At 43.5% G+C, this 23,719-nt stretch overlaps 1 protein-coding gene across 1 annotated transcript; it reads left to right on the forward strand.

The window, feature by feature from the left end:
• The first annotated feature begins 13,299 nt into the window (after positions 1-13,299).
• On the forward strand, positions 13,300-23,329 carry LOC138784212 (uncharacterized). Its single transcript, XM_069959722.1, has 4 exons — positions 13,300-13,348; positions 15,979-16,045; positions 16,708-16,754; positions 18,437-23,329. The coding sequence occupies exons 1-4, from the start codon at positions 13,300-13,302 to the stop codon at positions 23,041-23,043; spliced, it is 4,770 nt and encodes a 1,589-aa protein (XP_069815823.1). The 3' UTR covers positions 23,044-23,329.
• The last annotated feature ends 390 nt before the right edge of the window (positions 23,330-23,719 follow it).

Genomic DNA, 23,719 nt, shown 5'->3' on the forward strand with positions numbered 1-23,719 from the left:
GTCTAGGTCCTTTCTGGAAGGATATCTGGCTAGTCACTTTTTCAAGACTCTTAAATGGCTCTCCTCTGACTCTTTACAATGTTGTAGATTAGGCACATGGTATAGACCAGTGATAAAGTATAACCAAAAGGGTTTAAGTTTAAACAACCAATTTACATCCTTTAGGGGTCATGCTATAGGGCCCAGGTATCCAAGGGCCCATTTACACGGCAAAGTGAACAACCCCTTCAAGAACTGCACATATAAGAACGACTTAAGGGCTTCTAATTACTGTTGCTTTGGTTATTTTGAGTGGTGATACACACCCTATGAGTTATTTTCAGATTTCTAGCTTTTTAGTGTCTGTGATCAGTATATTCAGAGTTGGATCTCACTTATCTGTCCACCAATGAGACATCTATAATGGTTTCCCTCCCATTCTTTATACAAACTATTATACCTGCTGGTACATGAGAGGTTCAGCCAATACATGAGTAATGGAGCCATCTTTCTTTATTATAGAGATGATGATGATCAAGTTAACACGACTGATGGTTTAGGGTGTGGGCTGCAGCACATAACATGACATCTATACATCTATAAAAAATAGAAAGGTAAAGTTTCACTGCTTAGTACCAAAGGTGCATAAAGGTGCATAAAAGAAAAAATAAGCATTTTTTTCTGATAAGATACATTACAAAGTTCCTTACATCTACAAAGTTTGTAGAAACAGCAGTGCCTACGTCACACCTTCTCACTCACTAAGAAATAATTTACCTCCACCGCTACCTGTACCCACTATTTCCTAAATAGACCATGTTGGTTTTTGATCTACAATACACACCATATCAATGTTTTATGAGGTGTTTTCCTCTGGATCACAAAAGAGTAAGTTCGAATTTGTTTTTAATAATGGACAATGGTACAAGATATCAATATTGATATCATAGCCAAACAATTGGAGTGTGGTGAATCCAACTCCCTACCAGATTTAGTCAGAACATCAGAGGAGGGCAAAACAAATGTGAGGGTTGATGTACACTGAAACGAAAGATGCATTCTTCCATTCACAAAGATTCACAAAGTCACAAAGATGGTCCATTGACTTCTATTGTAATAGAAATACTGAGGGAAATTAATCAAACATGGTGTAAAGTGAAACTGGCTCAGTCGCCCCTAGCAACCAATCAGATTCCATCTTTCATTTTCCAAAGAGTCTGTGAGGAATGAAAGGTGGAATCTGATTGGTTGCTAGGGGCAACTGAGCCATTTTCACTTTACACCATGTTCGATAAATCTCCCCTACTGTATTTATCTGCGTATAAGATTACCTTTTAACCCAGGGAAATCTTCTCAAAAGTCAGGGGTCGTCTTATACGCCGAGTGCTGAAAAACTTCGCAACTGGACTGGATGATCTGGGGGTGCTGTCAGCATCCCTGCCGTATGCGGAACAGTATGAAGGGCAGACAAAGGTGAAGGCAGCCGGGTATGGAAAAAAGAGATACGTTAAAGTGGCGCTGACTGTGCCCAGTAAAACACACCTCTTTCACCCATCTGGCCGCCCTTGTATCCTACCGGTATTACTGTGCCTCCTTCTCTGCCTCTCAGATCTCGCTGCTGTTTGGTGTTTGTTATCAATTTTGGGGGTGTATATCCCAAATTCTAGTTGGGGGTTGTCTTACACACCCAGTCGTTTTACACGCTAGAAAATACGGTAATTTAAAAATAAACTGATGCGGGAAACCAATCCCTGGGTCCCTTATGTATGAAAACTGGGATTCCCTGACCTTCTGCTTGGCGGGGTGACATGGTTGCCAATGCCGACATTGAAAAGGGATGCTGAAAGAATGGGTTTTAATGTAGATCTACAGACCTGCCTGCATCTCCATGTGGCATGAGGTTAGGTGATCCCTACTGCCCAATAAGAAGGATTTTAGAGGACTCTTATAGGTGAAGGGAACACCCCTTTAAAGCATATTCCCCTTCTCCTCAAATTATAATTACCGTATTTTCTGGCGACTGGGCGTATAAGACGACCCCTGACTTTTAAGAAGATTGTCAAGGGTCTGCCTTATACGCCGGAAAATGTTAACGTCGGAAAATGTTAACCCCTGCCTGCTGCGGTCAGGCAGGGGTTAACTGCAGCCGAGAGAATAAGAGAGGCACTGGAAGTTCCCGAAGCCTCTCTCATTCTCCCAAAATTCTCCCGGCAGCCGAGCGTCTCCAAACCTCACCGATGAGACGCTCTGCTGCCCGGGAGAGGTTTGGCGTTCTCCGTCTCCGGTGCAGGTAGTGTACGTCACACTGCCTGCGCCTGAAACTGTACGGGAGGTGCGCAGAGGCCGGGAATGGGCCCTAGGTGAGTTAAATGTTTTTTTGCTTTTTTTTTTTATAGTGGTCGCCCCATACGGTGGGGATGGGGCCATTTTTTAGCCCCCCCACCGTATGGGGTGACCATACCCGGCGTATAAGACTACCCCAGACCACTAAGAAGATGTTTCGGGGTTAAAAAGTAGTCTTATAGGCCGGAAAATACGGTAGGCCTCCCTTTCCAACCACAATAAATAAAATGGCCGTATTCACCAACATTTAAATAACGAATTTTGTTAAATTTAGGCTCCACCATATGGAAACACCCCCAATCTCTCTCTTTTTTTTACATCTAGATATTCTCTGCTTTTTTTTTTTGTAATCAGGTTTTGGGATTGTCAACTATCAGTCTTGTTAGAAAACTGGGTGATACCCTCTCCAGAACCCATGATGGGCGACTGTGTTATTTATCGACAGAAGAGGATGACTCAGGGACGACTGCTCTTCAATGCTTAGGGAAAAAATGAAATGTTCCCTTAGCAAATATGGAGATGTTGGAGATGTCATCCCAATCAATACGTCATCCGCTCAGGCTCTCATTTATTATTATCCCTCTGACACTTTATTACTATAGTTCATAGCAGGAGATCAATACCTTTTGTTCATGTTACATGCAGATAAAGTGACTTCTCTTCCTCTTTAGAAGAGACGCCACAAATACATGTGTGTATAGCCAGACAGCTGACATGCAAAATACCCTCCTCAGAGCTTAGCCAGTTAGTGTAGTTATGCAAAGTATCTGACAATGCTCCTATTGAGAGCACAATGTAGTCACTCTAGACACGATGTGTCTTCTATGTGTGGCCGCTCTGCATTAAAGGGACACTGAACCTAAGCTTAAAGGGAATCTGGCACTAGGTTTATGCTGCCTTAAATGAAAGCTAGTGATATAAATGCTGAACAGATCAGTGTATTACTTATATCATTTTGTTCAGCCGTTCTCCTAATATGCAGGAGAATAGGATTCTTGCCACACCCCTCCCCCCACCCTCCAGCTGCTGACTGGCAGTTGACTGCCTATACACAGCATGGATAGATAACTGCCAATCAGCAGCTGGTGGGTGGAGTTTTCTGCTTCTCATGAATATCCAGGACTACTGAGCACATGCATATAATGGAGAGGACTATTTATTGTCCATGTTGTTTAAGAGGAGATCTCTGAATTAACTGCACAGAACTATGTAAGTGATACATCATTCTCTCACTACTTTTTGCTACCCTTAGATAGGGCTGCATAAAAATACTTACAGAGTCTCTTTGATACATTTAAATTTGTCTCAATATAGGAAAACTTTGGAAAATAATCAGTAGTTACCTAAGAAGAATTTACGATACATATTGCTAAGAATTTCTCAATGTGACACACAAGGCATGACACATCTGGTGCTCCCCCATATTAACCAGACCAAAGAAGAATTTCAAGGCTCGATCACCGAGCAGGAAGGACGATCATTCCCCTTGTTGCCATAATTTGTCGACCATATGTCGCTATTACACAGGGAGATTTGCAGACAATTAATTTTTTGGACAGGTCAGAACAACTGATTGATGACCCTGATTGGTGCCCTATTAGATTAGCACTCATTAGAGAACCTATAACATGGCTCCACTTGGTTGGTGGATTGTTCGCACATTTCCATAATTTGTTGACCGCATTTCCTCTATTAGGGTACGTGCACACTACGGAATGGCGACAGATAATCTGTTGCGCATTACGCAGCTCGCACCCGCTCCTGGTCTGAGGCGGGCACGCACGTCTCCGTCCGTGTGATAGACTCCATTCTATGCACGGGCGGATTCTGTCGTCCGTCCAAAAGAACATGTTTATTCTTTGGACGGACGACGGAATCCGCCCGTGCATAGTATGGAGTCTATGACATAGACGGAGACTACGCCATTCCGTAGTGTGCACGTACCCTCACATGGGAAGATGTAAGACCAAGTGAGAATTTTTTGACGGAGCATTTGCCTGTTTGGTCCATAGTCGCCCAGAGTAGTAGGACTCTTAATGTGAAGATGAGCCTTTGGATAATTCAATAATGACTGGTGTCCACCAGAGAGGTACCTTACATCTTCTGGACCCTAGTACAAAATGACCATACTCGCTTACCTTGTGCCATCTATAATACTGGAGTCTGTTCTATGGCCTTTAGGTTCCTCCAAGCAGCAGAATAGGCAGAAATGAGCTTATATCTGAGATACCTTCTCTCCGAAATGAGGGATGCCCATAGACAATCTCATTGGCAAGAGGTTTCCTGGACAGAACCCACCGCTAAAGTATACTGAGAACTGCAGAGAACCGTGCGGTTCCAATAAAAACAAAGCACAGCAGGGCACCTGTTTTAATCGATGGAAACAATGTACGCCAGGAACCACAGTGGACATAGTTCCTAGCTATCCCTATCTGTGACAAACATTTCTCATCGCTAAATCAACTTATTGGGACTTACGATTTGGGTTGGCACATACATTATTGAACCTTACGTGAATACAACTATGGCCTTTAGCAGTTTATAGGCTCCGGAGCTTTCCTCCGAGCATGCTGTCACTAGATGCTTGACTGCCCAGGACTCCTTCATGGTGAAATTACAGCCCCCACCTTCCGGGCTCTGCTCATTCACTGCGAGGACGGAGAGAGGGGTGGGGGCTCCCATCAGCCCATGTATGCTATTTAGCATATGTGTTGTGCTGGGATGGGGCCTCCTAGGGATGTTTTATCAGCAGGTTATCGCTAATAAGCTCTCAAATATCGGCCTGGTGTTCACACTCTTAGGGTCATCACCCCATGTGGCTTGCAGACAGATGGATTAAATAGGGTCATACACATTCGCTAGCTAGCACCCCCAACTCTAATGTAAGTGAACATGTTTCTTCTAATAGTAAGGTGGCTATAAGCCACTGCCAGACACTTCTCCTGGGGAAACAATGGCAGGCAGGTTGAAATCAGATTACCCTACAGAAACCTTACTTTACTATGTATGTCCAGCTTAAAACATTACTGTCGTTTAACTAATCTCGTGACGCCAGAGACTTGACAAAGGTTTTGACACCCCCCTACTATATTATCTGCTTGTAGCGAGGAAAAGACTATGCATACTCAAGATTCGCTCATCTCTAGGAGAGACGTGCTCAGCCAAGTGCTTTACTAAGATGGTTCTAGCAATCCATAAGGTTCTGAATACTCACACTCTGACCTATCAAAACTTTGGGTTATTATCATTTAACAAAACAAAATGTAAGCAAGAGCGTAACCTACATTTGGACCAAAGAAGGTTGGCCTATCTGGGTGACGTTTTAGAAGAACCGATCATTATGTTAAATGGTCATAAGTCTCATCAGACTGGGGGGGGGGGGGTATTACTTAATTTGTAATTATGATGAGTAAGCAATAATTTAGACCAACATACAGCTCGGAGACCAAAAGATTGGTGAACACAATCTTGGTGTAGCTGATTGGGATGGGTTTTTTTTTACACTTTAAGCTTAGGTGTGGCCACCTCTTCATTGCGGAGGACAAGTTTCTTGTGACTTTCGGGTCATGGTCACAGCCACTTGTAGGTCGTAACATGACCTCATTCACGGACCTCGGCTACAACACAGAGTGAACCACTTTAAAGCCAAAATTGGCATGTAGTCCCAGTCTACTGCTCTGGTTCTCTACAGTGCATAGACATACAAGCCACTGATCATATGAAGGCTGCCACCGGTTGCGTGTGTAGGATAAAGCCAAATCTAGAAGAGATAAGGCCTTATCTCTAATTTAGGCCCTATTACACAAAGTAATTATCGGCTGTATTCGTCTGTTACAGTCGATAATCTCTTTGTTTAATAGAAGACAACGATCAGCTGACATGCACGATCTCAGCTGATCGTTGTTTTCCAACAGGCTGAAACACAAATATTTAGCCTAGCAACGATTTGCTGCCATTGCTCCAAGTAAGGCTCCGTTCACACACCATGGAATTCAGCCTGTTTTGCTCCGTGTGAATGGAGCCTAAGAGGATCTAAAGACAGTTCGGGCAGCCCCCCTCCCCCTGCACTTAACCACTTGCTGTCGACGTGTGTAATAGCAATGGCAGTAAGCAGGGAACGAAGAGCAAGTGAGAGGTCGGCGCTCACTTGCTCTTCTGAATTGGCCCGTGTAATAGGGACTTTAGGGTCCTATTAGACTAAGGGATTTTTTTAGTTTCCACCAATTAACGATAAACTATTGCAAAAGAGCGCTTTTGGGAACGACCATTCACCATATTACTATCACCATATCACCATATACTCGAGTATATGAACGAATGATGTGTACATACACCGAAAGATTAGTGAATGATTAGTCGCTTGATAAGGTAATAGGGCCCTTATAGTTGGCACTCGGGGGGTACTGGCAGTGGTAGACCTCCATGACCGCTTCCTTAAAGGGGTTATCCAGTGCTACAAAAACATGGACACTTTTGCCCCACTCTTGTCTCTAGATTGGGGGGGGGGGGTTGAAACTCAGTTCCATTGAAGTAAATGGAGCTTAATTGCAGACCGCACCTGACCTGGAGACTAAAGTGGGGCAAAAGCGGCCATGTCTTTTTAGCACTGGATAACTCCTTCAATGATTGGACAGAGCTGGTCCAGAAGAAATGGTTACTTACATTTACTTGTCCAAACATAATGGCACACTGACAAATGGGAACCCCAAACTGGAACCTCCAAATGATGGCTATGACATGACAGCCTAGACTGGCCACCTGCTCTCTGGGATTCTAGAATAGAAGCACATTAGTATCTGATATCCACAATAATAACATGATGATGCAGAAGCCACCAGGATAGGGGTTCTAGGCACACTAATGACTCACAGGGCCACATATATAAGAAATATCCATCCCTCGGGGTCCGAACATCTAGGCTTCACTGCAACAAAAAGGAGAGAACAAGTTCTCCATTCTTTGCCAATCACTAATCCCACTGTATGACTGTGCTGTGACTCACGGCCTGGCCTTGCTATGTGTGTTGGGGGTTGGATGACAAATGCCCTCTATAATGAAAGGTGGAGGCAATACATACAATACAATACAGGCCTGTCTATAAATCCCAGTCTCCGGCCGAAAGGGTTTCATACATAGCATCACCAATTCCGGGATCACGTATGGTGACCACCACCTCCTCCCTACCCCCCTCCTCTGCTTTAGGGGAAGGAAGAAACCTTTGTACCAGTTTGTATGACAAGAAATTGAGCCTGTGAAATTATTATTAAAGTCAACCATGAAAAATCCTCTTATTCTAGACAGAAGACTGTTGCCAGGCAGGCTGGCATGGGGGTGGGTGGTAGAGCAGCTTACAGGGTGGGTAGACTGGATGCGAGGGGCTATTTTATACTTGTGTGGTATAAACGCTCCAGTGTAGATTGTGCGTTGTGTAGTGTTGCCCTAGTGTTGGCGTACACAGTGCCCCCTCTATCCGGGCTCTGCACTGTGTCAGCCAGGCCGCTCCAGCTGCCGCTGGTCCTTTCAGCGAGTGCACAGGGTATTGTCGTGTCGTAGAGGAAGCTTTATTGATCTCCTCAGCCGTCTCTTTTGGACGGATAATAAAGAGTGTTAATCTCCCCCTGGGAGGGTATGAATATTCACATCACCCCCCCCCACCCCCACCCTCCAACAAGGGAGAGTAGGGGGAGCATGTCCAGGAGCGGCTTACCAAAAGCTCAGCTCGCCTCTCATTGGACTCTTTCATTCTTCTTGGTACCCTGTTCCCATCTATCTCCTCTTCTTCCCCTGTGACACTTGTGAGGAGGGACAGAGGGAGTGACTCTCAGAGCCAGTCAGCCACACACACCCGATCAGCAGAGAGGTGAGTGCAGAGGTGCTGTATTTATCCATAGTACCTACTGTTTGTATATAGTGGATTTGTATTATGTGAGTGTATGCGTATAGTTATATGTATATGTGTGTGTGAGTAATTGTAAATCTGTGCACGTACTCTGGTGCGCCGTCCTCTCTCCTTCGCCGGTCTAGAATTGCATTGTGTTATTTCACATCTACCGCCTGTGCCTCTCCGTCTATATAGTGGATATTTGCAGAGTATGATGCAAGTGGCAGCCTGGGAATCACTGCCGTGTCCTATGTCCCAGGGTTTTTGTGCTATGGAAGGGGGGAAGGGCGCACCCATTGAAATGCAAACTACTTGTATTGAAATGAGGGTCTTGCTCCAGTCCTGACACTTGTGAATATGGGATTGTGTGAGTGCTTGCAGTGATTTCTATCTGCATGCAGTAGCAGCAGCAGCCATCCGGCTCTTTGTATATACAGAGCTGTCATACACATGTATCGGAGGATGGAGGAGTAGGGATAGCTCAGCACGTTGGTGACTGTGTGGGAAGCTCGGAGGAGGCTTGGGCAGCATCTGGCTTCTCTGCATAATTAATACCTCTAGGACTAGGAATATAGTGGACCTGGGCTATTAAAGGGAAGATGAGAAGTTAACCCTAAAAGCTCCAAGTCTTCAGAGGGTCACGGTTCATCCGACTGAAGAGGAATAATCTATAACCCGTTGTTCTTTATTACAGTCCATAATAACCGTATCTTCCCTACTTACAGGCTAAATCACAATGGACTCATCTACCGGAGTGAAAACCAAGGGGGGGACCCCAACTAGGCCTCTAACTTCTAGACCCTCTTTGTCTAGAAACACAAAAACTGGAAGCCCCGCTCCGTCTCCCAAAGTAGCCACAGAGAGCCCCCGCCTGGCCGCCTCAAGGGGTGTTGGTGAGTAGCCGCCACACAATAACTACTCACTGCAATGCAATATGACCAATAGGTCTGCCATGTTGAGATGATTGGATATGATCAAGATAGATTGCGAGGTTACGGAAATATCAATAATGTTTATTGACTTTTGACTTTAATTTAGTAATGTGTGATGTATTGACGAGTCGCTGCGAGCTACATTGAACATTACTACGTCTATCTTGCCATCACTTTGGATGAGATGAGCTGCAGTACCAGGCACAACCAATGGGCAGGTGTGGTGCTGGTTCTAGACAAAAGCAGCCGTATTTTTCTAATCCTTTACTACCCCCTTAGAAGAGGACGTAGCTGTGACATAGTAATAGTGGTATTAAGACTGGATGAAACTACTGTGCCTAGACTGTACCATTAGGGAACCTTCCGAACAACAGTGCTACAGGCTAAATGTTATTGCACAGCGGAGAATCTAATTATGCAAATGAGAACATTCATTATTGTCTAGTAATTAGCTGGCATCGTTACATCCCCGGTACCAGGCCCATACGGATTGCTAGGATGAGTGTTTGTTTGGCTGATGGCGATTCCTATTGACTTTGCTATAGACTTTGCTTGGTCAAGAATGAGTTTCCTAACAGAAGGGAAGAACAACAAAGAATTATTGTTTGAATTGAATTGTTTGAATATATATAGAGATATGAGATGAGCAAACCAGAGTGCGGGGCATTTGATAACCGGTGGCTGAAGCTGCCTGGAACACATGGATACAGTCATAGGCCATAGGTTGTATCCATGTTTTCCAGGACTCTCTAGGGATACATCCAACTTGTGCATCCACCAGTAATTAATTGACAATTGTACAATAACCTGGGCATGCTCAAGGTTCATGGGCTGATGGGGCAGGCAGAAGCCCCCAGGGACCACTCCAATATCTTCTGGTTCAGGCAGCAGGAAAATGGCGACAGGTTGCTTTTAAACTGACTATGCTCAATTAAACTGACACGCGACCTTATTATATCCTTTGCTGCCTATGGCCTTGACCTCCATATTTAGAATACTGCAAATTTAGGTAAGACTACCCAGAAAGGTAGAGCACCTATGAGCGCCTCATTGTCTCCATGCCACAGACAGTACAAAGACTGCTAAATTAGCTCTACAGGTTGTAAAGCAAAGCAAATAGCTCCACATATCTCAGCTTCCTGTAACCCTGTAAATATGACATGAGAGAAGAAGGATATTGAGGGTTGTCTGGAATCACAGCCTAATTTCCAGGTTTCAGTGGCATTGGCCTTTAAAGGGGACCTGTCACCCCGGCTGCCGGGGTGAAGTCCGCTCCGACCTCCTGGTGGAGCCCCTTATATTTACCCCTTCCTCGAAGTCCCGGTCCCAGACCACATCCCGCCACTGAGAAATCCCAGTCGGAAGCCGTGCGCGCGCTCATTAGAGATGAGTCCGACGCCCATAGAGAATGACTGCTCCAGTCATTCTCTATGGGCATCGGACTCAATTCTGGTGAGCGCGCGCACGGCTTCCGAGGGGGATTTCTTGGCCGTGGGATGTGTTCTGGGACCGGGACTTCGACAGGGGGATAAGTATAAGGGATTCCACCAGGGGCTCGGGCGGGCTTCACCCCGGCAGCCGGGGTGACAGGTCCCCTTTAATAGCATTACTGTGAAGATAGTTTCACACAGAACATATTAGAGCTGATGATCCAGACCAAAGGCCCTATTACACAGAGCGACTTTAGCAGATTGTTGCTAGGCTGATCGTTGTCTTCTATTACACAAAGCGATTATCGTGAGTAACAGCGCCACCGTCAATCAATGGGGATATCCAAGATTAGAAAAACATAGCTGACAATGATGTAAGTAAAGGGCTAGTGTGAAGAATGCCAAATAAAAGGGAAGTAGTCAGTGGTTAGTCACATAGGCACACTGTCACTCTGGGGGACAATTTCCCTCTGTTTACTAGGCATTGCTCCCATCTAGCCAGAATCCTGCTCCACACTGGTGAGGGGCAACACCCCGAAACAGCTGTCTGTGGATGGATACCCGGTCTTGGTTTTTCCCTTGTCATTACATTGACTTATAGGGCCACTTAATATGGTGGTTTTGGTGGTTTCCCTACAGGAGCCACCCCTTAGCTTGGTCCTTCCCGGAGAGATATCTGGCTAGTCCTGTTTCAAGACTCTTCAATGAGGCTCCATAGACTCTTCTTTTGCATGTTCATTCTTCCAAAAACAGCACCCCTCCTGTTCTCAGTTTGGCTGTGGGTCTTGCAGCTTAGCTCCATTGAAGTAAATGGAGCTGAACTGTAATACCACACATAACCTAAGGATACCGGTGGTGCATTTTTTTCTCAAGAAATTAGCTGCGTTTTTTTCAACTCCAGAATGACCCCTTATACTGCGATCATGAACACAGATTAGTCCTGTTCTATTGGTGTCCCAACTGGTGTTGGGCGCTTTCCCTGGCTATACACTCAGAACAAGTGAATTTCTCCTATTCCTGTGTAGTTAAAATTGTTCACAAGGTGAGCTGCAACACATAGTCCCATTAAGAACAAGGACACACACACTGCACACGTATCACACTGTACATGGCTCCTAGGGGTTAAAGGGGTTGGCCACTGCTCAGTATACAGTATTAGTAAGTGTTCTGACTGTATATACTGACAGCAGCTCCCCATGTACCTCATAGAACTAAAATCACAATCCTCTCCTCCAGGCTGTGCTGTCCTGCTCTGTGGTGAGTCTGTCCATAAGATGGCTGACATGGAGGAGCATGTGACCATGCCCCGCCCCCAGTGTCAACCGCTGAACCTGTATATGCAGGAGGACACTGCATGGTCACATGTTGCTCCATGTTGGCCATCGTATGGACAGACTCCCCACCACAGAGCAGGGCAGCCTAATTTTAGCTCTATGAGGTACACAGGGAGCTGCTGTCAGTAAGGGATGTGAGTACACTTACATATACTACACACAAGACAATTTGACTATAAAGTGGCCAACCCCTTTAAGTAATAGTAAGTACTGTTGTGGTATGTGTTTGTAGACTGGAGGGGAGGAGGTCAGTCTGCAATAGAGCTCCGTGCAGCTGTTGATCACTGTCATATCATCTGTACCAGACTCATAGGAGCAATGTGCAGGAGATTTAATTACACCCCATTAATCCTTCCAATATACAATTACAATTAATCAGCTCCCTTTGTCTCCTCGCTGCTCCGTTCTATTACAGCGTCCAACCAGCGAAAACCTCCATCATCTGATTAAACTGCGTCGGCTCCTGAACGATGGCCTCTTACAGCAACATGGCCCCTGATCGTTGTAATAACCCCATTATATGTTATCTCCATCATGAAATGTTATTAGGTCTGAAATATCCTTCTTCAGGAACTCTGGGATCCTCATTTTCCTACAGGTGTAAGATTTCATTACAGTATACAGCTGAGGAATCTCATGTATTATGTACTCTGTACTAGGCCCAAACCCAATTTCTGACCTGTCTGCTAGAAATATAACTCCGTAGTCTAAAATCCCTCATCGCAGTACTAACATATTACTGCTGGGTAGGTCCATGATATATTAAAAGTCAGAGTCCTCTCTTTCTGATTATTTTTCTAATCAAATACTGCACCTTCTCTAGTAGGCGATGACTTATTGTACCCATACATATTCCCTAGCTGTCAGCCAACTATGTATCCAGATCCCTCTATGCACATAAACATTTAGCTTGGCTACTTAAATGTGTTCTGAATGGAGACAGAAGATGTAAGCGGCTAAGATCCCCGTACACTTTATACTATGTCGGCTTAAACATCCTGTTATGGATTTCAACTGCCCAACCCCTTTGTTCTTAGAGAGATAAGCCACCACCAGAGCTGGCTGGCTGGGGTCCGTTCAGCTGTTGATGCACTTATTGTCCTAAAAAACAACTTTTAAACTTGTGTCAAATTGGCGTGGTCTAGAGTATCTATGCCCTAGGCTCCTCTGTCCCTCCTCTTCCCCATTAGGAATGCTCCAGGCAGATTTTCTCCTATACAGAGTCGCTTTAAGACGACTGAACCCACCACTTGCAGGGGATTTGCCCGCTGGTATAAGCTGTATGGGGCCATCTAAAACAACCACCGACAGATGATGTTGGTGGTGATGAAAGGGGTCGGCCATAATGGAAAATCACAGCTACAATGTTCCCCCCCCCCCCCCCCATAAAGAACACAGGGATGCTCGGCTGTGCGGAACGTTCCTGTGTATCTGGAGGACAAGTGGCGGGTGAGGATCGTTTGGCCTGCAGTTATTGAAGGTGTATGGGGGCCGTTAGACTGTTGGCCAGTCCTGTCAACTTTTTCCCAATGTGTACGGGGGGCTTTTATACTACCTGCCCCTACTCCTGGCTCCCAGCCTATCAATACCAGAAAATACAAGGACCACTACACAGTAGCCATAGACAGCGGAGACACAGTAAGAGCTTATAGATTTGTACCGATGCTATAGTAAGGGTCCTATTCCACCGGCTGACCAGGGCCCGATCAACAATGTAAACGAGCGCCGATCTGCCAGCCCTTGTTTAAACATTATACTTTACCTATCCAGGCTGCAGGTCTTCTGCGCTCCTTCTCCCGGTCCCGCGTGCAGCAGCAGCTTCAGAGCGGCCTGTCTGAACTGACAGACCGCTCAGCCAATCACTAGCCGGTCCCAGCCAGTGATTGGCTGAGCGGTCTGTCAGCTCAGACAGGCCGCTCCGAAGCTGCTGCTGCACGCGGGACCGGGAGAAGGAGCGCAGAAGACCTGCAGCCTGGATAGGTAAAGTATGCTGTTTTTAAATTGTCAGTTGCCGCCGTGCACCGCGATGCGCGGGTGGCGACCAATGATTTTAGGTTTGAACCTAAATGAACGATCATCGGCTTATCGTTCTCTCTATTCCACGGAGCAATTATCGGCCGAATCGGGCCGATTTGGCCGATTATCGCTCCGTAGAATAGGCCCCTAACACCTTGTCCAACTAGGACCTTGTATCAGCAATCTTGAGTATAGACTGGTGTCGTAAAAAGTGAACACCCCGGGGATGCAATGTTGCTGTTAGCATTGCATCACCTTATGCTATTCAAGTCACTGAGAAACCTCAGCGTTCTTACAATCATAATATCCTATTAAAATCCCTTACTCTTCCTTTCCATATAATCCCAGTAATATCTGCGTAAGCCTTCAGACCCTAAAAACGCCTTAAGACAAAAATCTAGTCTTGAAAAATACATGCCCCCCTGCAGCCAGCCAGCTTATGAATATTGTATTACCCCTGTAGCATCCTATTAGTACTTTAGGGCATCTTATTAATGTAGCACGAGTGGCTCATTAGGTCTGTAGCATCCTATTACATGCTATTGATTTTCTCTGCATTATGAAGAGGTGACTGTCATACTAGGTCAGCACGCTGTATAGATTCACCGCCACTTATTTACCCCAGTTCCTTAATAATAAATTAATAAAAGTGTTTGTTTTGTGGTTGGGTTTGCCTCCCACCAGTGCGGATGACATCTAGTACTGTAAATACTCATATTCCTATGATATCCATGCAGAGGCCAACACAGTGATTGTATGGCCCATTAAAGGGAGCTCATAGGGCCAATTTGGCCGACCATTGTTTAAAAAAATGGGAACAACCATATTGGTATTTTTTTTTTAGCCGATGTCGCCTTAAAACATTAGTGTATGGCATCACTGGTCGCTCCTTTGGCTCTTTGCATACTACTACTACTACTACTACTACTAATAATAATAATAATAATAATAATAATAATAAAATAGACTTTCGATTGGCCAGATGTTGACTGTATTCTGTATTCATGTTGACTGTTATACTGTATTCTATACAATTCACAAAACAGTAACATGAAAACTCTTCCATATCATAGAAACTAGAGACAATTCACATTTTTCCTTGTGATATTTGAATTCAGCACATAAAAATCATTAAGAAATGGCTAATTCTATTTCTGAACCAAACAACTTTTGAAAATTTGTTGGCCAGTGTAATCGTTCCGTGTAAACGCACCATTACACAGAACGATAGTCGTTAGTTACAATCGTTACAACAATCGTTACTACGATCGTTTACTCCATCTGATCCCAGCAAAAGAATGAATGATGTGCAATTATACTGAACCATTAGTGAACAAATGCAGAACTACAGCGAATGAATGTGGAATTACAGCGAACGATGAACGATGATTTTAGGGTCAAGATCTAAATCAACGATCAACGACACATGAATGATTTTCCGATTGTTGCCTGCGATTACACAGGACGATTATTGTTTAAAATTAAGATATAAAGATTTTCCGCATGATTATCGCCCCATGTAATCGGGCCCGCAGTGTATTGCACGACACTACACAAGTCCCCGAACAGATGGTTTATGTCAGTTTATGACATAACCTAATTGGAGGATGGAAATTACATGTATAAATTTTCTATGTCACGTTGGCCTACACACAAGGGGGGGAGATTTATCAAACATGGTGTAAAGTGAAACTGGCTCAGTTGCCCCTAGCAACCAATCAGATTCCACCTTTCATTTTCCAAAGAGTCTGTGAGAAATGAAAAGTGGAATCTGATTGGTTGCTAGGGGCAACTGAGCCAGTTTCACTTTACACCCTGTTTGATAAATCTCCCCCAAGGTTCTTATACGGAAATCCCCTTTTACACAGAAGACCATTCTTTCGTTGTAGACTTTAAGTTCCCTATAGTCCATTTCTTCTCTTCTCTCAAGAGATAAGAAAGTCGGCTCTGCAGTTAACAGCGATAAATCCTGTCTTGATCATCAACGCTGGTTTTAAGCCTATAATAAGCTGCTCTATTTTATCCGGAACAATCTGTAACACTTAATGTTGTGTTTTGAACAGGGCCTGCGGCAACAAAAGGGACCACAGCAGTAAAGGAAACAAATGCTGCAAAGAGCAACACTATCAGGTATGGTCCACTGTAAGGTCAATAACATACAGGTCAATTCTTTACAATCGTATGATTTAAACAATAGGTGGATATTAAGGAAAAATTTGGTTATATTTTTTTGATAAGCCGTGTCCCCTTGTCGGGTAAGGCACAATTTTTGTTAAACCAGTCTGTCACAAGTCTGGTACCTCAAAGAAGCAATCTTTGGTGCAGCAGCCTTAGTAAATCTCTGCCATATTTTATTACAGGTCATTCAGCTAAGATCACATAACTCCAAAGTGGGTTTTTAGTGTAGTGTTTTTTTCTCTTTAGCATGGTTGTAGTATTACTAATAATGTAAAGGGTAAAGTTAGAAACTCAACAAGTTATTGTGAAGTAGAGATGAGATGCTCGAGTCCATTCGTTTGGCATTTGAATACCGGTGGCTGAAGAAGTTGGATGCGGCCCTAGGAGTCTGGGAAAACATAGAAACCGCCTATGGCCTATGGTTGTATCCATGTTTTCCTGGACTCTCTAGGCCTGCATCCAACTACTTCAGCTACCAGTGTTTATATGCGAATGATCAGCATGCTTGAGTTGCGCTCATTTCTACTCATAAGGTACATGGCATGTATTCAGATTATTGGGTAATCATATACAACTTTTTGCCCAGAATTATATATACTTTCTCCTTGTTATAGGACTGTAGCTGCTTCACCCAGCAAATCCAGACCCGTCACACAGAGAGGTAAGTCAGTATAAACAGCGGGCAATGACCTCCTGATCTCTGGATACTCCTCCAATAACACAGCTTACATTACAGGCGGAATCTTGGGTGTAATGGACACCTCTGTAGATTATATGTAATCTACATCTCTAAACCACAATTTAAAGCGTGGGAAAATCTTTAAATGGTATAGCTTCTCAAAGATATCCAGTTTTATTTTAAGGTATATTGGTGGACTTCTTAGGATATGTGACTGGTGGAAGTCCCACTTCTACGACATAAAAGGCCAAAAGAGAATCTGTCATACTCAGACTAGAGATGAGCGAACCTGGAGCATGCTCGAACGTTCGGCATTTGATTAGCGGTGGCTGGATAAAGCCCTAAGGCTATGTGGAAATCATGGATATAGTCATTGGCTGTATACATGTTTTCCAGACAACCTTAGAGCTTTATCCAACTTCAGCAGCCCCCGCTAATCAAATGCTGATCGTTCGGGTTCAGATCGGTTCGCTTATCTCTAACTCAGACCCGACCCGAGCTGTTGACAGTGTTACATAGGTGACAGCACAATAGTGGATATGGTTTATATGCCCAGTAACAGAAACCATGCAATCCACATTTTCCTACTGTAATCAAGAGTCAAAAAGGAGTTGTGGCTCTGTGACTGTGACACGCTTTGGTACACCAAATGCCTGGTTTCTTCTCCTTCCACCTAAATAATAATTTAATTTTGGTCTCCAGTTTCGGCCTCCAGTTTGCGCTGATGTGATGGACCACGCGCTTCCTGCATCCTAAGCCCATGCAGGTACCGTAGCCAGAAACGGCGGTGAATGCACATTGACAGAAATTCGCTTCAGCTACTCAGTACTCGTGTGCCGATCTTCCTGGCTAGGGGGCAGCCTTTTACATCAGCAGACAAACTGTAGGCTGAGATGAAATTATTATTCAAGTGGACGAGAGAGAAGGAACCAGGGATTAGGAGTGACAAAGTGCGGCATGGGCATAGAGCCGCAACTCCTTTTTCACTCGATTACAGTAAGAAAATGTTTTGGTTTCTGTTACATGGACAGATAAGCCAGAGGTACCATGTCCACTAGAGTTGTCACCTATATAACACTGTCAGCAATTCTGATAGGGTTCGAGTGTGACAGATTCCCTTTAAAAAAGGGGCAACAGTGCTTACTGGAGCCCCATTCACATAAAAGGGCAGAACTGCAGAACCAGCCACAATTGCACACATAGATATCACCATGTAACTGACTAGAGTGGAGATTACAGATGAATAATAAGGCCATTGACAACACATTGATGGCCTATTCTACATATCAGTTTAATAATGCGAAAAATAACCATGTCACATACTATTAAATAACATGAAAAATGTTATGCCTTAAAATAGTTTTCTGGTTAGATCCAATTACACCTATACTAAGTGATAACTGCTAGGGGTGACAGCTAAATTGAGCTGCAGTCAAATATGTACCTGGCTAAATCTTTGCGCTACTGTACTGACACAGCTAAGCAGCTGTGTAAGTACAGTAGCAAGAAAATGTAAGCTCATTCGGAGCTCGTGGCATCTTTGAGATACATGATGCCTGGAGCTCCTTACTCCCTTCCGTAGCACATTTGTATAAATGCGGTATGCCACCCATCCCTTATACTTCTTTGCAAGTCATGTAATAATTACATTTATTTCTTTACAGATCCAGCATCTCCAATCAAACCACCAGCCAAGCAAATAACTCGCCCCCAGAATGGAGAGAAGGGAGCTCAACAGACGGCATCCCCGTTAGTCCCAAAAAAAGAAGCTGCCAAAAAACCTGTCGAGGGAACCCTGCTCAATAAACCGAAACCTGGACAGGAAGGAGGGAACACTACACCCTCAAAACGGAACGGAATTGCTAAAAGGGAGGTGGGAAAACTTCCTGAACATGGACCATTGCCAAAAGATAAGACATTGTGCCTTCAACCACAAAGTAGTACATCTGTGCCATCCAAGCCACTAGCCACTGCATCCAGCCCAACCAAAACTTTAAAAGCAAACTCGATTTCTCATAAGCCAAAACAGACTGTGCCTCCACCAGAAAAGCCTACTAATGCTACATCATTATCTACAAAAACAACTAAAAGCCCAATGGCATCAATTAGACAAGGTGCCACCACTTCAACAACAGCCAGTCCTGTTAAAACAGCATCATCACTGGTTAAGGCGCAAAGGCCTACATACGTTTCAACCAAAGTAACAAAAACACCTACATCACCTGTCAAACCAGCAAATACATCATCTGCTCCATCTAAGCCACGTAATGCGACACCTGTGAAACCACCAGGGAACGCGACATCTATAACTAACCAAGTTAAAGCCGGCAAGAAATTACCAACCGCAACTAAAGCAACATCTGTGCCAGCTAAACAGGTAAACAATGTACCTACTGCAATCAAATCGGTAAAATCATCTCCTTTGTCTCAGAAGTCACAAAAGGGAGAACACACTAAAGCTACACTAGTAAAAAATGATGTCAGTGAAGCCGCGTCTATACAATCCATTCATTCAAAAGCTGGTAATGTAGAAATGAACAAAACCGAAAAAATTGCTGAACTGGAGAAGAGTCATGAACCAGTGATTATAGCAGAGGAAAAAGTAGATGTACCTTTGAATTATGCCGTCGAAAACACCATACAAAATTATGCCGAAACACAATCACAAGATAAAGAACCTCAACTATTGTCTTTGACTCAAGAAGTAAAGTCTCCTACTAAACAGGATGCAGAATCAGAAATTAAAGAAGAACAAACATCAGAACCTTTAACCTTGTCAGCTGAATCTTTACATAATAAGCAAAAACGTGAAAAACCCTTTGAGGAACAACTAAATGTTCTGAGTGAATATATCCCAGAAGAACCTAGGTCTCTTGAGCTTGCCCTAGGTTCTGACAATTCCTTTGAGGAAAAATTGGAAGAAGGAGAATTATCATCACACCATTTATTAGACGATGTAAGTGAAGATAAAGTCACACCCTCCATCGAACCTCCAAAGCAGGCAATTGAACTTTTGGAAGAAGAAAACAGACCCATAGAAGAACCAATAGCTTATATGGATCACTGGATTTATTTAAATCAATCGGAGAGAATGCCAATGAAACCTTCAGATGAAGAAACGCTTACAGTGGAAAGTGTCGAACCATTAGAAGATGTTGTGACATCTTCTTTAGAGCAAGTCACACCACTAGAAGAAGGAGCGATACTGTCTGACGATGAGTTACAACCTGTAGAGCAGAAAAGTGCAACGTTGAAGGAAGGACAACGAGAGTCATCAAATACTTTAGATCACTTTAATGTATCACCTATAGATCCACAAAATCCATTAGAACTACTTACATCTTCAACTGAGGAATTAACACCTTCAGAAGATGAGGTGGAAGTTCTAAAGGATGAAGATCAAACATTACAGGAGCGAATGCCATCCTCAGAACAACTATATATGGAAGAATTAGCATGCAAAGAGGATCAAGCAATGCAAATAGAAACAACAACAATGAAACCAGTCATATGTTCAAAGGAAGAAAGCAACACACAAGAGGAACCTTTTGGAAATACTATAATAGATGCAGAACCATCAAACGCATATACAGAGAAAGAAATGCCATTGAATGAAATACCACTGTATTCAGCTGATGAAGCTAAACATTCAGAGGAAGGACAAATTCAGTCCCTAAATCTATTAAACTCTTCAGAGGAAGCAGTCGGACTCCCTGAAGAACCAATGTTTGTGGAACCTCTGCAGTCCTCATATGAAGACATCAAATCTTCCCAAGAAGAAGCAATGTTATCCGTAGAACCCTTACAAAATTTAGTTGCGGAAGTTGAACCTTCTGGAGATGTGCCTATGTTTTCAATAGAATCAATGCAGTCTTCAGCTGAAGCAGTACACAATGAACCAATGTCAGAAGGTTCACAACAGTCTGCAGCTGAAGAAGTCACATATTCATGTGAAAAACCAACAATGTCAAATGAACCAATACAGTCTTTAACTGAAATAGATCCATCTTTAGGAGGAGAACCACTGGTATTGCTAAAGTCTACATTAGAACCAACAAATCATTTCAAACTAGAATCAAGACAGTCTCTAGTTGAAGAAGAAGAAGAAGAAGAAGAAGAAGAACCAGCACCAACAAAGGATCTACTACCATCTGAAGCAGACCCAGCTTTAGGTGGAAGATCACTGGTATTGTTGAACTCTACAGTAGAACCACTTTCTTCATATCACCCACCAACAGAAACCAATGACGACAGATCTTTATTGGAAGAAACAATAGGTTTTGAAGGGTCACGGTCACCAGTATCATTGGTAGAATCAAGTCCACATATTGTGTCACTAGAAAACATTGTGCCACATGACCTCACTGAGGAGGAAGGCAATGCTTTCTCAAACAGACAAGGAGAAGATATTCCTTCAATGGGGCAACCAGAACATCTAATAGAGACATTTCTTTCAACTGAACCAGTAAAATATGATGAAGAAATCCATGGTGCTTCCATGGCAGAATCATCAGAGTATGTAGAACATGCAAATGAGGCTGGACACATTAAACGAGAAGTAATTCATGAGAAACTTCCAGATAGGTCAGAGTTGGTTGGTGAACCATATTATATGATGCATGAGCCTGGTCACGGACCCCCAGAGCATTTGATTGCAACAGAAAAAAATCTAGACTCAGCAGAAGAAGAGGTTGAGAACGTAAGTAATCCAATAACACTAGGTCAGTCTGACCAGGAATCTTCTGTATTGTTCCCAGAGGAACCATTAACATCACCAGATGAGTTGAAAAATGCCTTTGTGGAAGAAGCTGAGTACCCAGAGAAACCAATACAATCTTCATTAGAACTGGTCAGAAGTGCAGATTATGATGAAGAGGCTACAAAACCATCAATACATGAATTAATGGACTATCCTAAGGAACTTACAACATTGCCTGAAAAATCATTGAACACAGCTATACTGACAACATCAGAGGATACAGCTGTATTTTCATCAGAGCCAGGAAATATTAACATTACTTCCCCAATTTTACCACATTACGGAGATTATCTAGAAAAAAACGAATCAATGCCATGGACATCAGGAAACCATGCATCTGTTGAGAACCCATTGGATGATCCATCAAATCATGTTCTGGCATCACTAGATTCAATGGGATCAGAAGAACCAATGAAACACGAAGTTGTAATACAGCCCGGAGAATATGAAGAGGAGAAAAATGTCCATCCCCCAACAGGAGAAGAAACACATTATTCATTGGGTTATCATGTAAACCAACCTCTGCTTACGACAGACAATCAATATAGTGCAGGAGAATCAGAAAAAAATAGAGATCTAGAAAATTCATCGTCCGATTCACATTTCTATGTGACTTTGGATCCAACCACAAACCAAGGTGTAGAGAGATATATAGAAAGAAACAAGTCGCCAATCGAAGTAGGTTATGGCTCATTTACACATGAAGAACCATTAAACAGCACGAACATTCTAGAGCAAAGCAATCCAACAGAGATTCTAGAGCGGAATAGTTCTCCTGGAAATCACCAGGGTTCTCCTCTTTTCCATACATTTCCTCCATCCACGTATTCTCTCTCTGTGTGGCCAACAGAGCCAAATGTTGAGGTTAGTGAAACCAGTGATTTCCTTATGCATCCTTCGCAGAATGTCGACCCCACAGATAACGCAAATGAGAATGAAAGGGAACCATGGGTGCTAGTAAAAGAAGAGGAGCTATCAGATTTTAAGGAAGAGCCAGAAGAGAAACCATTGAGGCCTGCAAGTCTAAATCAAGATGGGGAGGTGCAAGATGAGCAGAAGGCAGAAGAGGAGCAGGTGGAAAGGGCTTCAGTCTGCAGTACACTGAGTGATCCCCAACTAGCAGCAAAAAGTAGTAGTGAGACAAGTACTCCTGAAGAGCTGAGAACCTATGAAGATTCTAGCTCTGGCGTAGAGTCCCATTCAGATGATGCTGCTACATCTCCACAAACCATGCTCACACCTGACCCAGATTTGGGTATCCACATGGGACAAGAAGAAGGGACAGAAACCCCAGCTGGTACACCAGCTTCCAACAAGGCAGTACCTCCCCCACTCCAGATTGTAGACATTGAGGGACAGTCTCAAAGCACTTCCCCCATTGGTAGCCACGACTCTTCGGAAAGTAACCAAATTGTGCGGAAAAAGGAAATGACGGCTTCTACTGAATCAAGAGAACATGATTATGAGGAGAGAGCAAAGGAAAGAGGAGCCCAAAGAGGTAATGATGACTGACTGTGTAGTGCTTGGAATAAGATACCGTAATTCTCAGAAAAGCAGGGAGTATTTTAGAGCCAATATGGGCTTCACTAGTTAGGGCAGGAGATTATGGACCATACCATGAGACACTGACAGGGGTGTTAGAATCCAGTGATGTAACGCTCAACAATACACATCATTAGCCACATATCACTTCATCTTTCATCTTTTCCATCACATATTTCTGCTCACAATCCCCCACCCCACCCCCAGTATGTTTCGCCTCCTCTGTTAGATGTGTTTTTTTTTTCTTTTTACAAATATTATAATAAACATTGATTTATTTTGTACAACTGGTGACCTCTGTTTTTATTTAAGCATGTGTCATACGTGTGTCCTTTATTCAGCATAAGGTCAATCTTCAATGTGTGTCATTTGTGAGTAGTTTGTGTACGGTGCAATAGTTGTGAATTATGCATTAGATCATGTGACGTGTACATGTTGGTATCAAGTCGTCTTTCTTCATACATATGTGCATAGCAACATGGTAGCGTGTCACCCAAGGAGTTGGGAGTGAATGCCTTAATTTACATTACTTCCTTGCATCCAATTAAACCTCATTCACAAAGTTTCACAAATGTCCATTTTTTGTGCAGTTGAATGGAATCTTTTTTACCATTTATTGGCCAATTCTGGCTAAAGAGGTGTTGAC

This window comes from Dendropsophus ebraccatus, chromosome 1 (assembly GCF_027789765.1).
Source record: "Dendropsophus ebraccatus isolate aDenEbr1 chromosome 1, aDenEbr1.pat, whole genome shotgun sequence".
In the NCBI taxonomy this organism is placed as follows: Eukaryota; Metazoa; Chordata; class Amphibia; order Anura; family Hylidae; genus Dendropsophus; species Dendropsophus ebraccatus.

Bases quoted from the DNA above. Each gene is read 5' to 3' on its own strand.
- LOC138784212 (XM_069959722.1), top strand. From the start codon at position 13,300: ATGCTCGGCTGTGCGGAACGTTCCTGTGTATCTGGAGGACAAGTGGCG. The intron at 16,046-16,707 runs GTATGGTCCACT...TCCTTGTTATAG, and splicing joins GCAAAGAGCAACACTATCAG to GACTGTAGCTGCTTCACCCA. The intron at 16,755-18,436 runs GTAAGTCAGTAT...ATTTCTTTACAG, and splicing joins CAGACCCGTCACACAGAGAG to ATCCAGCATCTCCAATCAAA.